The sequence below is a fragment of the Danio rerio genome, chromosome 13 (genome assembly GCF_052040795.2).
Source record: "Danio rerio strain M-AB ecotype USA chromosome 13, GRCz13ab, whole genome shotgun sequence".
Taxonomy (NCBI): domain Eukaryota; kingdom Metazoa; phylum Chordata; class Actinopteri; order Cypriniformes; family Danionidae; genus Danio; species Danio rerio.
In genome coordinates, this window is record NC_141033.1 from 13785001 (window position 1) to 13802500 (window position 17500).

General features: G+C 36.8%; 2 protein-coding genes and 1 long non-coding RNA gene across 5 annotated transcripts in view; 2 read left to right on the forward strand and 1 right to left on the reverse strand.

Annotated features, from left to right (window-relative positions):
- Window positions 1-3781, forward strand: part of pimr48 (Pim proto-oncogene, serine/threonine kinase, related 48) — a 9675-nt gene extending 5894 nt beyond the window's left edge. For 2 of the 3 annotated variants that reach the window (XM_087279081.1, XM_087279080.1), the window contains 6 exons: window positions 140-376; window positions 469-551; window positions 651-701; window positions 778-1150; window positions 1271-1450; window positions 2563-3781. In XM_087279081.1, coding sequence (XP_087135207.1) covers window positions 140-376; window positions 469-551; window positions 651-701; window positions 778-1150; window positions 1271-1450; window positions 2563-2741 — 1103 coding nt within the window. In that variant the 3' untranslated portion in view covers window positions 2742-3781. Of the gene's footprint in view, window positions 1-139; window positions 377-468; window positions 552-650; window positions 702-777; window positions 1151-1270; window positions 1451-1537; window positions 1634-1728; window positions 2066-2562 lie in introns of those variants that run through there. The other variant, XM_087279082.1, reaches the window with a different exon arrangement.
- The window catches only part of LOC147834145 (uncharacterized), a 762525-nt gene that overhangs the window by 566019 nt on the left and 179006 nt on the right, over window positions 1-17500 (reverse strand). The window lies entirely within an intron of this gene.
- cfd (complement factor D (adipsin)) lies at window positions 12257-14912 on the forward strand. The gene is made up of 5 exons (NM_001020532.1): window positions 12257-12337; window positions 12454-12598; window positions 12760-12901; window positions 14300-14560; window positions 14640-14912. Exons 1-5 carry the CDS (start codon window positions 12286-12288, stop codon window positions 14787-14789), a joined length of 750 nt encoding a protein of 249 aa, NP_001018368.1. The 5' UTR covers window positions 12257-12285; the 3' UTR covers window positions 14790-14912.

Consider the following 17500-nt stretch of genomic DNA (forward strand, 5'->3'; position numbering starts at 1 on the left):
CTTTAAAATATTCCTTAAATCTACTGGAAGTCCTGACTGACAGTTGTTAAAAATGAAGTAAAATGATGAGACTAGTGAGATTGAGTGCTGTTTATTAATGATCGATATTCAGAGTTTGTGTGTGTTGTTTATATTTTAGCTTCAGGCCGCTCCAGATCCAGGAGTGTTGCTTTCACCCAGACATCAGCTCTGGACGCAGACACACGTGATGGCACCACTGAGCTTCCTGGTTATTTGGCTCCTCTGTCTTCCGAGTTGGCGGATTCTGTGTCCACTGACCAGAGGAAGAGGAAGAGGAAGAGGAAGAGGAGGAGCAGCAGCCAGCAAACGGCGTCCACCTCGTCCAGAAGACCACCAGCCAAACGCTCTCGCAGAGGTCAGCACACGCTCCTCTTCCAGATGTTATGGCTCAGTTATGAAATGATCTGTCTCTATATTCTTGTTTTCTTGTGCTCTTCTGTGTTGCAGACGTGTATGCGAAGGGCCCGTTGCTGGGACGAGGTGGATTCGGCTCTGTGTTTGCTGGGATCCGCAGGTCTGATGGACTGCCAGTAAGACATTTTCTTCCCCTCTTCATTCAGACATGCTTTACAAATGTTGCTGTCCGTAAATCAGGCAGGTGTGATTTACTGTGCTTCTTCTGTGTGCAGGTGGCCATCAAGTACGTGTCTAAGGACCGGACGCACACCAGACTGAAAGTTGTAAGTTCCAGAGTGAATCTGTTGTGTTTTACGTCTTTCATTCAGTCCTGCATATAATGAAGTGTTTGTCCTTCAGGACGGTCAGGGTCGTCTGCCGCTGGAGGTGGCATTGATGACCCGCGTCACTTCAGCTCCTGCCTGTCCCAGTGTCCTGCAGCTGCTGGACTGGTTTGACCGTCCCAGACGCTACGTCCTGATCCTGGAACGACTGGCTCCTTGCCAAGATCTGCAGAGCTTCTGTGAGGAGAACGGCTGTCTGGACGAGCGTCTGGCCAAGAAAGTGCTGGTGCAGCTGATCGCGGCGCTGAAACACTGCGAGAGCCGCGGCGTCCTGCACCGGGACGTCAAGCCAGAGAACCTGCTGATCTCCACAGAGTCCCAGAACATCAAGCTGCTGGACTTTGGCTGTGGAGATCTGCTGAAGCGCTCAGCCTACAAATACTTTGCTGGTGGGTTTGTGTTACAGAAGGAAACGTTCTGTGGATGTTTGTGATGATTGACTAAGGGTAATTGTCTGTACTGGACTGTATTTTTTAAGTGAATGTTTGTGTTCTTCTTGTGTCTCTCAGGCACTCCTGCATACGCTCCTCCAGAGTGGTTGCGCAGACATCGCTATAATGCGACTCCAGCTACAGTCTGGTCAGTAGGAGTGACCCTCTACAACATCCTGTGTGACCGTTTCCCCTTCAGAGGCGCACAGAGGGTCACGTCCAAAAGCAGACTGATCTTCACTAGAAAGCTGTCAACAGGTAAGAGATTCAGACACATTTAGAGATGGAGACGGTGTGTAAATGAGCAGAAGTGTGTTGTTCTGAAGTGTGTGTTGTGTGTAACAGAGTGCCGTCACCTGATTCGCTGGTGTCTCAGTACAGCACCAGCAGATCGACCCAGTTTAGATGATATTGAGCGCCATCCCTGGTTGCACTGAACAGGTGGCCAGTGACATTACACTCATCTTAAAGCAGCAGTCATGGCTTGAATTGCATTGTCAGGATCAGTGTAGATAAACACTGTCAATGATTTGCAGGGAGAGCAGGAGTGGCAAAGGAACTGAGGAGAGCAGATCCTAATCCTGAACTTCCTCTGCTGCGTCTGTGTGGCTCTCAGTGGTGCTGCAGGAGCAAAACATACACCAGCTAGTGTACAGTAGACAAATGAGACATTTCTAGAGCACTTTGAGAAGAACAGATGCACAGACTAAATAATCAGAAGAGCAGCAGGAAAAGAGTGTCAGAAGAAAATCAGAAGGTTGTAAAAGTCTTAGATGTAAAAATGTCCTGTAGGTGGTGACAGACATGTAGCTTATTGACATCTTGTTCAATCCTGTTAAACAAAACAAACAATAAAACTTATTTCATACCTGATTACAGCAGTTTCTTTGTGCTTTCATTAAAATAATATAAATGTTCAAACCTACATTTAATGTCCAGTAAACCTGTATTTTTAATGTAGCAAAGCATTAGACAATCTTTTATTATTGGAAATAACTTAATAAATGTAGCAAACAAGATCCCAATGAAAGATTGTTTAGAAAGCTATATGTATATTAAGATTTGCAAAAACAGACATGTATGTATATTTACATATATAGTGTTAACAATAAGATACTGAAAAGTTTGTCAAAGTCCAATAGATCCAGTAGGTGTCAACAGATGTGTAGATTTCAAATCGTGTAAACTACGCTTTTAAGAATGTAGGGGTGTGCTGCAGTGCTGGTTTAAATCGGTACAAATTAGCACAATGTATTCTTAAACTGGGAACAAATATGTGATATAAGAAGTAAGCTAGAGTAATAAATAAAAACAAGGTTATTTATATCCTGTACAATACTGTCAAAAATTAACAAAACGTTTTTGTACAGTCTGCATGGTGTTTGGCTGTGTTCCTGATTCCTCTGAGGCCAATAAAGGTTCAATCTGCATGCTGTCTGGCTGTGTTCCTGATGCTTCTGAGGTCCATGAAGGTCCAGTCTGCATGGTGTCTGGCTGTGTTCCTGATGCTTCTGAGGTCCATGAAGGTCCAGGCTGCATGGGTGACTGATTGTGTTCCTGGTGCCTCTGTAGCTCTGGTCTGCATCAAGTCTGCCTGAACTGCTAAGGTCCCTGAAGCTGGATTGCTGGTGCCCCAGAAGCTCCAGCCCAGAATGAGTTTGACTGGAGTGCTGACCCCTCTGAAGCTCTGGTTTGCACTGAGTCTGTCTGAGGCCCTGGAACCTCCGGCCCTGGAAGCTTAGGTCAGCATTTAGTCAGGTAGGAGAACAGACACCCTGGAAGCTCCGGATGACATTGAGTCCAGTTGGTGTGCTGATACCCTTCAATCTACAGCTTGCACTGAGACAGATTTTTTTCAAATATTAACAATTAAAATAAAATGTTTACAATCCAAGTTTAATGGTTTTGTTTTATTCATTTAGGTGACCCAATGATTAGAATCTGTGTATTGAATTGATAATCATGAACCGTTGCTTAATATTATAATCTTTGTTGAAAATTTTTTTGTGGAAACTGTGATGTAGAACCCTTAAAAATCCCCTTCTGAAATACTTTAATTCATTCAGAACACATTAAATTTATCAGAAGTAAAAGTAGCTTTAATGAAAGATAAAAAATACTGTAATTTTAAAAACATGTTTATTATTTGTTTTTATAAAAAAAGAGAAATAAAAACATGCTTATAGGCTTCATTAATTTTTAAAGAACAGAGATGACATAAAAAGTGCTCAACCATTTCATATTGAACAGCAATACGTTTATCTACATCGTTCACTAGACAACAGCATAGCGGAAACAAAACTTTTTAATGGGATAGTTCACCCCAAAAAAATACAAAAATTACTCACTTTTTACTCTCCCTTAAGTGGTTGTATCAGTTTCTTTATTCTGTTGAACACAAAATAATATATTTCAAAGTAAGTAAAATACATGTAATCATTGACTTCCATAGTTGTAAAGTGAAGGGAGAGTAAATGAGGGCAATTTTTCATTTGGATCAAATATGCTTTCAAAACCTGCCGCTTGCCAATCTTTTAATTTCCAGGAAAAGTTTTCAGAAAAATATGCAGCAACATTTTTTAAAACACCAACAAACAAAAATACCCTATTCAACAACAAAAATAACTGATCTTATCAGATCTACATGTAACTATATCTACAATATTCAGTTATAGCCATAGCGTCACCTACTGGCAATTATTTTATACATATTCTTATATTCTACACTCTCAGAAGAAATGGTACAATGTTGTACCAAAGAAGGTAAAAACAAACCCTTGTCAATGGGGCAGGACCTTTTAATGGAACAGAATTGTGCCTTAAGACAAAGAAACTAATTTGTTCCATTGCACTTTATACCTTTAAGGACATGATTTGTATCATGGGGAACCAAAATGTACCTTTGGTTTTTAAAAACTACAGATACATTTTCCTTTATCCAAAATGCATCAATTTATTTTCAGTAAATATAAAACATCAATTTTTTTTAAAGTTTCTTTGTGTGTAAACACACCTTTTCTATTTACAATAAATAATCTAAAAAATCTTTTTAGCTAAACATTTCACAACACCTTTCACAAAAATGTTACAGAAACACATTCTCCCATGTTCAATATAAAACACCCTTTTCTCCTTTTGTTTTCTCCAATACCTTTGTAATCACTTAAAAGTTCATTGAATTTATTTAATTTTAAAATCAAAACATAATTATGCAAAAGTACTGTAATGAGATATGCACAATGTTTGATTTGTTTTACAATACTAAAATGTCTGCATGAAAACTTTGCATATGCAGGACTTTTGCCAGCTCACATGCATATAGGAAAGCAAACGCCAAAAGGTGCGGATATCAATAATGAAAATGTAATTATCGGAAAATGCTTACTAAAATGTTTATTAAAAATGCCTTTATGCCACAGCGGAATGAACCGTCAACTTATCCAGCACATTTTTACGCAGCGGATGCCCTTCCAGCCGCAACCCATCTCTGGGAAACATCCACACACACACACACACTCATACACTACGGACAATTTAGCCTACCCAATTCACCTGTACCATGTCTTTGGACTGTGTGGGAAACCGGAGCACCCGGTGGAAACCCAAGTGAACACAGGGAGATCTTTTCAGTCATATTTATTTTATTAGATATTGTAATAAAGGAGTTGTCCAACACTTATGTACCTTCTTTATAAGAACAATTGTGTACCTTCATTTCAGTTGTACCATAAAAAGTACAGAACAGAATCATAAGAGGTCTTTTCTGTACCAAATAAGGTACAAATTTTTCAAAGGTACAAAACTGTTCCTTAAGGAGCATTATTTGTACCACTGTGTACCTTTTTTTCTGAGAGTGTACCGTTCTCTCTACTATTTAAAGTGATAGTTCATCCCAAAATAAAAAATTCCTTCATCATTTACTCACTCAACTGAATCTAAACTTTTATGACTTTCCTTCTTCAGTTGAACAGAAAACAGAAAGATTTTGTGAAGAATGTTATTATATTATGGATGTTTTTTACCCTACATTCTTTAGTAAATCTTTCTTTCTGTTCATGTCTTTATCTTAGTTTGATGAGTAAATGATGGCATATATATATATATATATATATATATATATATATATATATATATATATATATATATATATATATATATATATATATATATATATATATATATAATTTTTTTTTTTTTTTTTTTGGTTAAACCATTCCCTTAAATGAATATTGCCCCCTGTTCACTGTTATTTTAAGGCCACTGGGTGGCGATGAACCCTTTCAACAATTCTTGCAGCTTTAATTATAAATAAAAAAGGCATTTGTGCTCTAATATTAGTCTTTAATATTATCAAGTCAGTGTGAACAATAGTGGTTAATGGTAACCTCTGACCTCCATAGTATTTTTTCCTATATAGTATATACAGTTGAAGTTGAATTATTAGCCCCCCTTTGAATTTTTTTTATTTTTTTATTTTCTTTGTTTTGTTTTGGCTTGAATAAAAGCTGTTTTTTTAATTTTTAAACACCATTTTAAGGTAAAAAATATTAGCCTCTTTAAGCTATTTTGTTTTTCTTCTACAGAACAAACCATCGTTATAAAATAATTACCTTAACCTGCCTAGTTAAGCTAATTAACCTAGTTAAGCTTATAAATGTCACTTTAAGCTGTATAGAAGTGTCTTGAAAAATGACACTTGGCAAAGATAAAAGAAATCAGTTTTCAGAAATGAGTTATTAAAACTATTATGTTTAGAAATGTGCTGAAAAAAATATATTTTCTTAGTCAATCGGGGGACGGGGGAAAATACACAGGGGGGCTAATAATTCTGACTTCAACTGTATGTAGATCTCAATGGTTACCATCAACCAGCATTTTTTACATTGACTTGTTTTGTGCTCAACAGAAGAAAGAAACGTAGAGGTGAGGGGTGAGTAAATGCTCTCAGAAATGTAATTTTGTGTTCAAAAGAAGAAATAAAGCCAAAAAGGTTTAAAACTACATGAGGACATTTTTATTTTTTGGGTGAACTATTCCTTTACATCCAGGTCATTTGTACGCTGAACTGTGGGAACACTTTTCTGGCTAGATTTTCATTGTGTGCAATAAAAAATGCTGATTTTCAACAAGATCCAAAAGCATACCTTTGTTTATCTTCCTGCCCCAGGCTGCCAGAAGACTAAATTTTATCAGTAATCATCATGGTACCATCATGGAAAATCTCTTTCCAGAACCTTCTCATTCACTGTTCCCTGATTGTCACTTGATCTTTCTAACCTCATCCAAAATAACGAACCGCTTATAATTTTCCTTCTGAAAAACAAATTCTCAATGCTTTCAATTGTTATTGAACCCTTTCTGTACTTTACTAAACAATGTCTGAAAGAACTATTAAAATTGTAATTATTTACCTCTCACTTGTAATAGACCTTTTTTTTGGCTGATGCATTGAGGGCTCCATAGCGACCAGCGTCCTCCGGTAGAATGGTTTGAACTTCTGTTTACAGCATATAGAATAGGTAAATTGCGCTCCAAAAATGGGTTTGAAGCGTTTTTAATAGATTACACAGTGTTTTTGTGACACACAACTTAGAAATGTATCTGTTAAACCCGTTATAATCTGTCAGATGTGGTTCAAGCGCGTCAAAAATACGAGAAAAAAGTTTTCATAGTTCACGTGTCTGCCGTCGGAAATACAGTGTGTGTGTGTGTGTGTGTGTGTGTGTGTGTGTTCCCGGCCTGTCAGCTTCAGTACACACACACACACACACATGCAATACTTCACTGCATTATAGAATAAACCAGATTACTGGCATGAAACTTAAAAGGTAAGTCATGCAATTTACAAAATGACCAATAAAAGTCTGTTATTGATACTCCGCTGGCTGATTTGCTGTTCATTCTAATCGCGAGCCGTTTATGTTTCATTTTGTGTGTTGTTTTTACCATGGTTTGTATTTTTCTGTCATTTGGAAATGACTATAGCCTATATTTTCACTGTCACAGTTATTAAATCAGTGTGTCAGTGCGACAGTATAGGCTACTGTATGTGTGTGTGTCAAACATTTTGGTGAGCAACATTTGTTTGGGTTAATTATTTATTTGACAGAAAGAGAAACTGTTGACTTTAGCGATGACGAGGCTTCATTTAAACGGCAGAAAATGCCATATGACAACGAGGGGAAAATGCCTCACAGCAGCTGTTTTCCATCATATTAAATCGCATTTCTTTGATAAAACGAAGAAAAGATGATAAAAGTAGTTAAAATAGATTAAAACTATCGTTTCAAAGCTGTCTGTTTACTCGCATCAGCTGCCAACCGGAAGTTCTTAGCATTCTCCTTGCGCACGCACGGAAAGCATAATTGGTAATTTTACGTTCCAAGAAAAAGGTCTATAAATAAATGTAAATGTCTTAAGTATATATAAAAAATAAAACTAGCCTCTCTGCACATAAATAATCGTAAAAGGTGAAAGTTTGTTGTATTACATAATGGGAGATTTTGGCTGCCAATCTGGCAAACAAACAAAACTCCATGGTCGGTTTACTCGATAGTTCACTTTGTGCAGTGTTGTACTTGTGATGGAGAGCTCTCATGATCAAACCCAGAGAAATAGTTGAAAGTCTGCTTGTGAAAACAATTATTTGGCTTTATGAAAGGATTAGGTCAGAGGTTCCCTGGTGATCTGTACAATGAGGTTGTCACAGGCCTGTTCAAGAAGGACATGTATCTGAAATGTACACTACACGTAAAGTAACTTCATGTAGATTTGCACAAAAGTAGACAGTGCTCTCTAGTGGATTTGTCATCTGAAACATTCCTGGAACAATATTTAACATTTTGCAAAAATGCTGGTTGAAGCATGTACTGTATTTTCAATGACCATTCCTGGAACAATATTTAACATTTTGCAAAAATGCTGGTTGAAGCATGTACTGTATTTTCAATGACCCTGGGCTGGAAACTCTAGAACCAGAATGAACAGCTCTGTAGCTGCAAGCTTCCACAAAATGTTATCAAATAATCTGACAACTTCAGACATGTTTCAGAGAGTTTGATCATTATCTGCATACCAAAAAAATCCCTTTTCTATTTTGTTTCTTTTATTTATTGATTCAAAGGAGTATTAGCTCCACTCATGCTGTAAGCTGCGTGACATTGCTTGATTATTGGTAATTTCGGTGATGATGTATTTATTTATTCAAATTTGCATGATCGCAAAAAAATAAGGGTTGGTATACATGGTTCAGTGAAGAGGCTAAATATTTTAAACATTTTGTCCTTTATTACTGAAATGTACAGAACAATTTTTCTGAACTATTCAATCATTCATTAATTTATGCATTCATTCTTTCATTCATTCATTCATTCAATTATGCATTTAATAATTTGTTCATTTCTTTATTTTGATAAATACAAAAAAAATCCCATTTGGAACCTAGACTGAGAAAACATCTAAATATTTAAAAGAACAGTTTTCTGAAAAATATTTCCAAATGAAGTGAATTGATTAAAACAACATTAGAAAAATATCTACATTAAATAAGTATCACATTAAACAGATCCATCAGTGTTGCAATATCTACCATGTCTAACTTACATGGTCTTTTGAGGAGAGTATTGAGCAATATCATGTGTTGCGTAATGCGCACCCAACATGTGCCGACTAATCCCTTGGTAAGACTTCTTTAAAAATGCCTGATAACCAATTTAATTGACATTAGCAAGATTACAAGAAACATGACTGCCTCCTCACAAATACAGTTCAGCTTGACATTTGTTGTTTATCATGCAAACACAATGAGCTGGCTCAACACAGAAGACATAAACAAAATAAATAGACCAATAAGGAAGATAACAGGTGAGGGGAACGGAGTTGTGGTGATATACCTGTAATGAATAAGATTACGAGATACAAGAAAAGTTAAAAAAAAATTACATTAAAGCAAACAAAGTTAAAATGATTCATAGATACCATAGATAATGATCAGGAAAGACAAACCAAGCAAATCAGACTAGAGACTTGGCAATAGCTCCTCCCCAAGGTTGCTTCCTGGTGAGCCATGGAGAGTCCTACCTTATCAACAATGAAAGTTTTCTGTCAAGGCAGGGTCCGGAATGTGTCCAGAATGTCCTAAGTCTGAATCTAGCCTTTCTCCTTCAAACTTGAACAAGGGGTCCCACTGGATGTCTTAAGGGTCCAGTGTAGATGAAACAAAATAGTACCCTCTGCCCTTAGAGTCCTCTCCCCAGGGGCTTTAAGCAGGTGAGACAGAGCATGAGGTTTCACTTTCCCCGATCTGAGCAGGTATGAGAGAGTTAAACTGGCCCAATAGGTGCCCAGTAGGCCTGGTGTTAATTTAACCTTGTGGCTGAATGGATAAACTCAAGTTCATGTGATACTTTCAGACTAAAACCTGGATTACCTTTTTTTATGACAGGAAAAGCACATCTTTGCCCCCCTGACACCCTTACCTACCTGCAGCATCCACCTCAACAATGAATTTTCCTGTGGAAGTTTGACATTGATCTGGAATGGAAAGAACAGCAACAGAGATGAAATAGGATTTTTTTTTTTTAAATACCCATTAGCCTGAAAATCCAGTTGAACATTACCTTAAAGGAGGTGAGCTGAAAGCTAAAAAAAAACTTTTGCATTAAAAAAAAGTTGCATTAGTTCCTAATTAAACAGTTTTAGACATTGGCAACCCTCAGAAACTGCTGCAGGGCCTTACAGGTGTTGGGGATTGTCCACTTGAAGACAATGCGTACCTTAAAAGGTCAGCTTCTACCACATATGCTGAGATGACACACAGGAACATAAACGATTAGAGTATAACTCACACTTCTCCACCATGACAAAAAGCATTCTACTGCAGCCATGGTAAGATCTAGCAGACATGCACACAAAGATAAACCAATTAACCAGAGCATGGAAGACAACTGAGGCATTAGTCAGACCAAAAGGGTTGTTGGACCAACCCACACAATATCATTGTGAAGACCCTGGCTTCCTGCAGTAAATCATAGGCAGAGTACATGAAATGTAGAGTTTTTTTTTTTTTTTACAACATTCAAATATCAGTACAAATATCTTGGAGTTTTAATTAATAATACACTTTATTTTAGTTCTCACATTTAGCAATTGGTGAAAAACTTAAAAGTGATTTTAGGCTTCTATTTTAGAATTAAGAACTGCCTTTCTTTTGATGCTAAAAAGAAGCTGGTTGATGCAACATTTATGTCGATATTGGATTACGGTGATGTTATCTACATGCATGCTTCGTCTCAAAGTCTGAATGCATTGGATACTGTTTACCATAGTGCACTAAGATTTATAACTAATTTTAAATCCCTAACTCTTCATTGTGTGCTTGAGGGTAGGTTGCTCTGCTTTGTCCATTCGTAGGCTTAAGCATTGTCATATATCCTAGTTTACAAATCTACACTGGGTTTACTCCCATCATATCAACAGAATTACATTTGTAAAAAGTCTGTTCTTATATGGTCTCTGGTCACAGGATATTTATTTACTGTCAGTTCCTAATGTGCGGACTGAGATGGGAAAAGAGGCTTTTAAGTACGCAGCACCTTTTGCATGGAATAATCTGCAAACACAATTGCAGTTTAAAAAATTGATTTCACTACATGCTTTTAAAAAGACTATATAAGATTTAGAAATTGAAACAGGTTTGTAGATGTTTTGAATAGTTTGTCAGTGTGATTCATGTTAAGTGGTAATTGTTTTTTGTATGCTGCCTAATCTTGACAATCTTGTAAAAGAGATTTTAAATCTCAATGTGTCTTTCCTGGTAAAATAAAGGTTATAATAATAATAATAATATTAATAATAATAATAATATTAATAATAATAATTCAAGCCCCTGTGGTCCATCCTGGAATTTAGGGATCCATTCTTCTTTACAGACAAATTAGAACCAATAGCAGCCCTGTAATAAATAGGGATGGATGAGTCCAGCAATATAGGAATCTAAAAAAATATTTGTATTTATATGTCTGAAGTCTTTCTTTCTGAACCAGACAGGGAATAAAGTCAACTTTAGTCAGAACAGAAGCAGAGATGAAACAGAACTTCTATCAAATACCCCTTAAGCAAATTCCAGTTGAACGGTGACTTGATGGAGAACATGAGTAATTCTACTCATTTGAAAAGAGTTTTGAACTCAGTGTAGAAGGTAATAAGTTAATTAAATACTTTATTACTTAAACATAAATGGAGTAAGTTCACAGTACTCAAATAGATTAGTTTTTTTACTCAAATGGTTTGTAGCAATCGGTGTGAGTTGCGTTAACTTTTTAGGTTTTACAGTGCAGGAATTCCCCATTCCAGGAGGTGGTTTCAGTTGTGTAGCATGCTGCCAAGTTCTGGCAAGTGAAGTTCTAATTTGTTCAGTGCCAACTGACTGAGCTGTCAAATACAAAACTGAAGTGCTCAGAGACATCAAAACACATAGACAATGTAAACAAAAGGCAAATTTCTCATGCATTACATGGTGCAGAAGACTCCTTTCTTTGCAGTCTTATTGAACTAATTATGTAATATTTCTCCTATTAGCTCTGGTTATTATCATTTCTCTCAGAGTACAGATTAAGTACGTCTTCTGGGAAAAGGACCACTGTTTATCTGAATGAATAATAGTAATAACACAGTGATGTTGCAAATGCCTTTCTTCAAATGTTCAGATTAATTTAATCTAGAGTTGTTTTTCCTTGGAAAGAATTTAAGAGCTCTTATTAAAGTATGCTCTGTTTTCTTACATTTTTACTCTGTACAAACATGTAATGCTCCCTCTTTGAAAATAACAAAAGACATTAAAGTAAAGGAAACTTTTATGAGAACGGAAAAGTGAAACAGATACAGAGCAGATGTAAAAGATAAGATAATATTTATGGTAGAAGAAGATTTATGGCATATTCCTGTTTTCTGTCTGGCGTTTCACTGGAGAGAGTGAACTGAACAACACCCACTCGCACACACACCCCCTCCGCCTGTCTCCACTTTTTGCCCATTATATAAAGCACAGCAGACTCAGTGGTCTTCAGTCTTGAAGTAGACAACAATTGTTCACAATGAACAGGCTGATTTTCTTCTCTGTGCTGTTCTATGCAGCATTTCATACTGGTGAGCAATATTCAAATCAGTGCTTTTGATTATGTTTGGTACAGGGTATGGATTTCTGTTACTATGTGTTAGCATGTTGTTTAATTTAAATTGAAAGTTATTACGTGTATGTGCAGGTGACTGTATCACGGGAGGGCAAGAGGCTAAAGCACACTCTCGCCCGTACATGGCTTCAGTTCAGTGGAATGGAAAACATGAATGTGGTGGCTTTCTGATCTCCAGTCAGTGGGTCATGAGTGCTGCACATTGCTTTCAGGATGGGTATGAAGCATAACAGTGCAACTAAGCTTTCTTATAGCTCTGCAATGCAAAAATGTTGTAAATGATATCAGTTGTGATTGTGAATACGTCACAGTTTTGGTCATGCTGTGATTTATTTTTGTTTTTTACTTTTTTAATTACTTTTTTTATGTCTGTTGCAGGAGGACATCTGGTGTTAAGGTTGTTTTGGGTGCTCACTCGTTGTCTGGAGCCGAGGACACAAAGCAAACTTTTGATGCTGAAGTATACAACCATCCTGATTTCAGCATTAGCAACTATGACAATGACATTGCCCTGATTAAGGTACATGCTGTTATCTATCATGAAGCTAAAAATCAATCTGTGTATAGTACTGGGGTTGATACTAATTGTTTACAAAAATGTCATACATTGTAGTAAGTAATGTAACCTTCTGGTTTACTCATTTTGAAAAATCTAATCAGACTACTTAATTACTTTTAGATGACTTTTGAACAAAGTCTTTCATGACATAGATGTGAAGATTGTTTTGTACCATGCTGACATATAATACAAGAAAATATATTATATTTGAATTCTTAGCAATAGTGTGAAGTGCAGTAAATGTCATATTATATTAAAGGGTTTCCATATACTGGGTTTTTAATTGAAATAATACAAATGTAAAATAAAAACACTGCTCAAAATAAATAAAGAGAATACTTAAACAACATAATGTAACTCCAAGTGGCCTCTTTATTTTGTTTGAGCAGCTGTTTTAATATTTAGCGAATAACAAAAGAAAAACCAGTAAGGAAAATTTAATGCATGTATGTTTGTCTGCAAGTCACTGTAAAATAATCATGATGAAAAAAGTAATAAAAATTTAAGCAGTTTAAAATATTTAAAACATTAATAATTTACTGTTTAAATAATAAGTAACCAATAAAAAAGTAACTGCTGTCTGACTGATCTGACATTACTACATATCTATAATCTAAATACAAGCACTTCATTTTTGGAATCCGATTATGTCAGATTTTATATGATCAGTTACTATCCAAAACTGTTTTTGTATACATTTAGGGCTAACTAACACTATGCTATCTGAACCATGCCCAAGCCCATTTCCCTGATCGTTATAGAAGTGCTTTGAATCGGTCTCAGGCGCGGTTTACTTGGCCGGCCCTAGCCCAGTTGGAAGAGGTGTGCCAAAAAGTGGTTCACTTGGGCTCACGCTTGTAGTGTGAGTGAAAAGCGCACCTGAGCCTAAAACTGAAGACGAGACGTGACTTTTTTCAGAGGCTTTAATCCATTGTGACGTACAAACATTTAAGATAATACTGTATGTCCAGCCTGATCTGACGAGGAAACGTAAGTATTTTACGTTTTGTCAGTTTAGTGGAGTTCAATCATATGAAAATGTACGATTTTAAAAAGGAGGTGTGGCACCCAACCCCACCCCTAACCCCAACCGTCATTGGGTGATGAGCAAATCGTTCTAAATTGTACGAATTAGATCGTGTGAATTCATACGAATTAGCCACTAAATCAAAAAGTTACAAATTGCCGTGAGATTGCATTGGTATGTTTGTTTATGCATTCCTTTAGAATCAAACTCTTGACCATACAGTATCTGCAGTAACTGGAGACATTATAATTCTGTATATTTTATGATATGTGATAAACTATTATCAGCAGCAAACAGCCATAGTCATAAACTAGATGCTATTGTTTTGACAGTTGGATAAGCCAGTCACTCAGAGCGATGCAGTCAAACCAGTGAAATTCCAGCGTGATGAGACGGCTGACCCTAAAGAAGCTGCTGTTGTAGAAACGGCTGGTTGGGGCTCATTGAACAACATGGGAGGACGACCTGACAAACTTCATGAGCTCAGTATCCCAGTAATGGAGCGATGGCGCTGTGGCCGTGCTGACTTCTATGGAGAGAAGTTTACCAGCAACATGCTCTGTGCTGCAGACAAAAGAAAGGACACCTGTGATGTAAGTTTTTGTTGCAGTGGTTTATAAGGCACAAATTGACATGATGGTTGACTCTATTCTTCTGTTTTTGTCATAATAGGGGGACTCCGGCGGTCCTCTTTTATACAGAGGCATTGTTGTCGGAATAACGTCTAATGGAGGGAAGAAATGTGGCTCCTCCAGAAAGCCTGGACTCTACACAATCATTTCCCACTACGCTAGTTGGATTGATACTACAACTACTAAGTAAAAAGTAAAAAGAATCAAATAAAATGTGGTGGAATCCTTTTTATATCTATGTATATTTTCATAGGTACATCTGTGCATCTTGTTTAATGCTACAATAATAAACGCTTTTCTACATTTATCTAAATTACTGTTGTTGTGATTGTTGTGTTTATGCCATTTTACTTGTTTTAAATGTATGCTAACCACCAACACAATGTTCAGTATTCTAATTAAGTGTATGTCTAATATGTGTTTAATTAAATATATACTTTAGAAATATTAAAGAAATTACTTTGGTGCTCACTGCAAACTGCCTCAAGGTAAAATATTGTATAGGAGATATTGCTCACATGTTTATGACAGAAGAATTAGCAAATAGCTGTGCTGCTCTTGAGTATTTTCTTGCTTATTGATGAATGCTTATTTAACTAACAATAGCTGACTTTGATATTTTGTTTTTATGGACAATATAGATTTTTAGACACACTGTATCTACATTTTAGCAGCTAACCTTCAGTGTTGTCCGTGAAATAACTTGAGTTGGGCTTAGTGTTATGATGTGCATATTGTGGCACAGAACATCTCAAAGTTTTTAACTCATTAGAGCTAAAAAAAAAAAACTAAAAAAAACACACAAATTAGCAAAGAAAGCATTGAAAAAGATCTCAGTGTGGTTCTCGTTTTGACAACTATTAACCACTACATCACCTGTGGACCCTGAAAGAGATTGTTTAGATGAACTTATATGGTACGTTTTGTTGTTATAGGCTAAGGTACGGTGGCCGAGAGAGCTTAACGTGCTGCAGTTTAAGAAAGCACATGCAATTACAAAAAAACGCCAGCAAATTAAGTAACAATCATTATCAATTTGACAGCACACGTGTTACAAATTCTCACAACACAAACAACTGAAGAAACACACAGCAATTAGTCACAACACAAACAACTTAAGAAACGTGCTGCAATAAGTCACGACAATTGCAAATATCGAGGCTGCATGGTGGAGAAGTGGATAGCACGTTCCCCTCGCAGCAAGAAAGTTGCTGGTTCGAGCCTTGGCAGGGTCAGTTGGCGTTTCTGTGTGAAGTTTGCATGTTCTCCCTGTGTTCGCGTGGGTTTCCTCCGGGTGCTCAAATTTCCCCCACAATTTCAAAGACATGTGGTATAGGTAAATTGGGTAGACTAAATCGTCCGTAGTGTATGTGTGTGTATGAGTGTGCATGGATGTTTCTCAGTGATGGGTTGCAGTTGGAAGGGCATTCACTGCCTAAAAAAGCATATGCTGGATGAGGTGGCGGTTCATTTCGCTGTTGTGACCCTAGATTAATAGGAGGACTAAGCAGAAAATGAATGAATGAATGAATTGCAAATATCTACGAAACACAACTGAAATATTTCAAGGGGACCCAAAACCATGACCGACCCTGCTGACTGAGATATGGATGTGTTATTATGCCGTGACTGTTGCTCAGTGAAGTGATTGATGGTCTTTGAAAGGGGAGTTGTTTTTCGTTTATTTTAATATCCTGATCACACGACATAACACATCCAATGTTTTAGCAGGGTCCGTCGGGGTTTTGGGTCCCCTTGAAACATTTCTGTTTTGTTAAGTGGATATTTGCAAGTGTTGTGACTAATTGCAGCACGTTTCTTAAGTTGTTTTTGTTGTGACTAATTGCTGAGCTTTTTTTTTTGTTTTTTGTGTTGTGACTAATTGCTGCATGTTTCTTCAGTTGTGTGTGTGTGAGAATTTGCAACACGTGTGCTGTCAAATTGATGAAAATCATTTCTTTATTTGCTGGTGTTTTTTGTAATTGCATGTGCTTTCTTAAATTGCAGCGTGTTAAGCTCTCTCGGCCTCCGTACTAAGGAGATAATTATTATGAATTATGTAGTATCCTGCTATAACTTCAATTAAAACTTTCATTTCTAAAAAAAAGTAAATAAAAATACATAAATTAATTAGACAACCAAATATACCTTCCTTTTTCATCCTATAATGAAATTTACATTGCATCTTATATCATATTACACTGCTCAAAAACATTACTCAAAAACAAGGAACACTTTTACAGCACATCCGATCTCAATGGGGAAAAATATTGTACTGGGAATTTATACTATACGGACTGGGTAATGTGTTAGGAATGAAAGGATGCTACATCATTTAACGTATAGCCTGGAAATTATAAACATACAGAGAGCTGAATTCAAGGACACCCCAGTCAGCCTATACTCAGAATAGCTGTCAGTAGTTTTTATGGCTTTACCTGATAAACCTGATAATAGTCATTATTGTCTTATTGTTCACAGCTTTTACAGACCCTTTAACGTCTGCCTTTGTGTTCATGATAAACCTGTGAAATCTCATCTGTGAAAAGCACAGGGCGCAAACGATGACAGAACTGCTATTCTGGCCTTCACTAGCAAATACTATTCAAGTATAAAGGTAAATCATTTACCGATTTACCTCCATGTACAAGCTCGACAGGAAGTGAGCACAGGCCCTTCGGCTACCCTTATAAAGTCTGTTTCTGCTAGTTATTACTGAGACATTAATACTAGTGATATGCTAGATGTCATTCTGTAAGGCTCTGGCAGTGGTCAACCTGTTCCTCCTTGCACAAAGGAGCAGATGATGGTCCTGCTGATAAGTTAAGGACCTTCCATAGTCCTGTCCAGCTGTCCTAGAGTAACTGCCTGTCTCCTAGAATCTCATGCATGCCCTTGAGA

Bases quoted from the DNA above. Each gene is read 5' to 3' on its own strand.
- cfd (NM_001020532.1), top strand. From the start codon at position 12,286: ATGAACAGGCTGATTTTCTTCTCTGTGCTGTTCTATGCAGCATTTCAT. The intron at 12,338-12,453 runs GTGAGCAATATT...GTGTATGTGCAG, and splicing joins CTATGCAGCATTTCATACTG to GTGACTGTATCACGGGAGGG. The intron at 12,599-12,759 runs GTATGAAGCATA...TGTCTGTTGCAG, and splicing joins GCACATTGCTTTCAGGATGG to GAGGACATCTGGTGTTAAGG.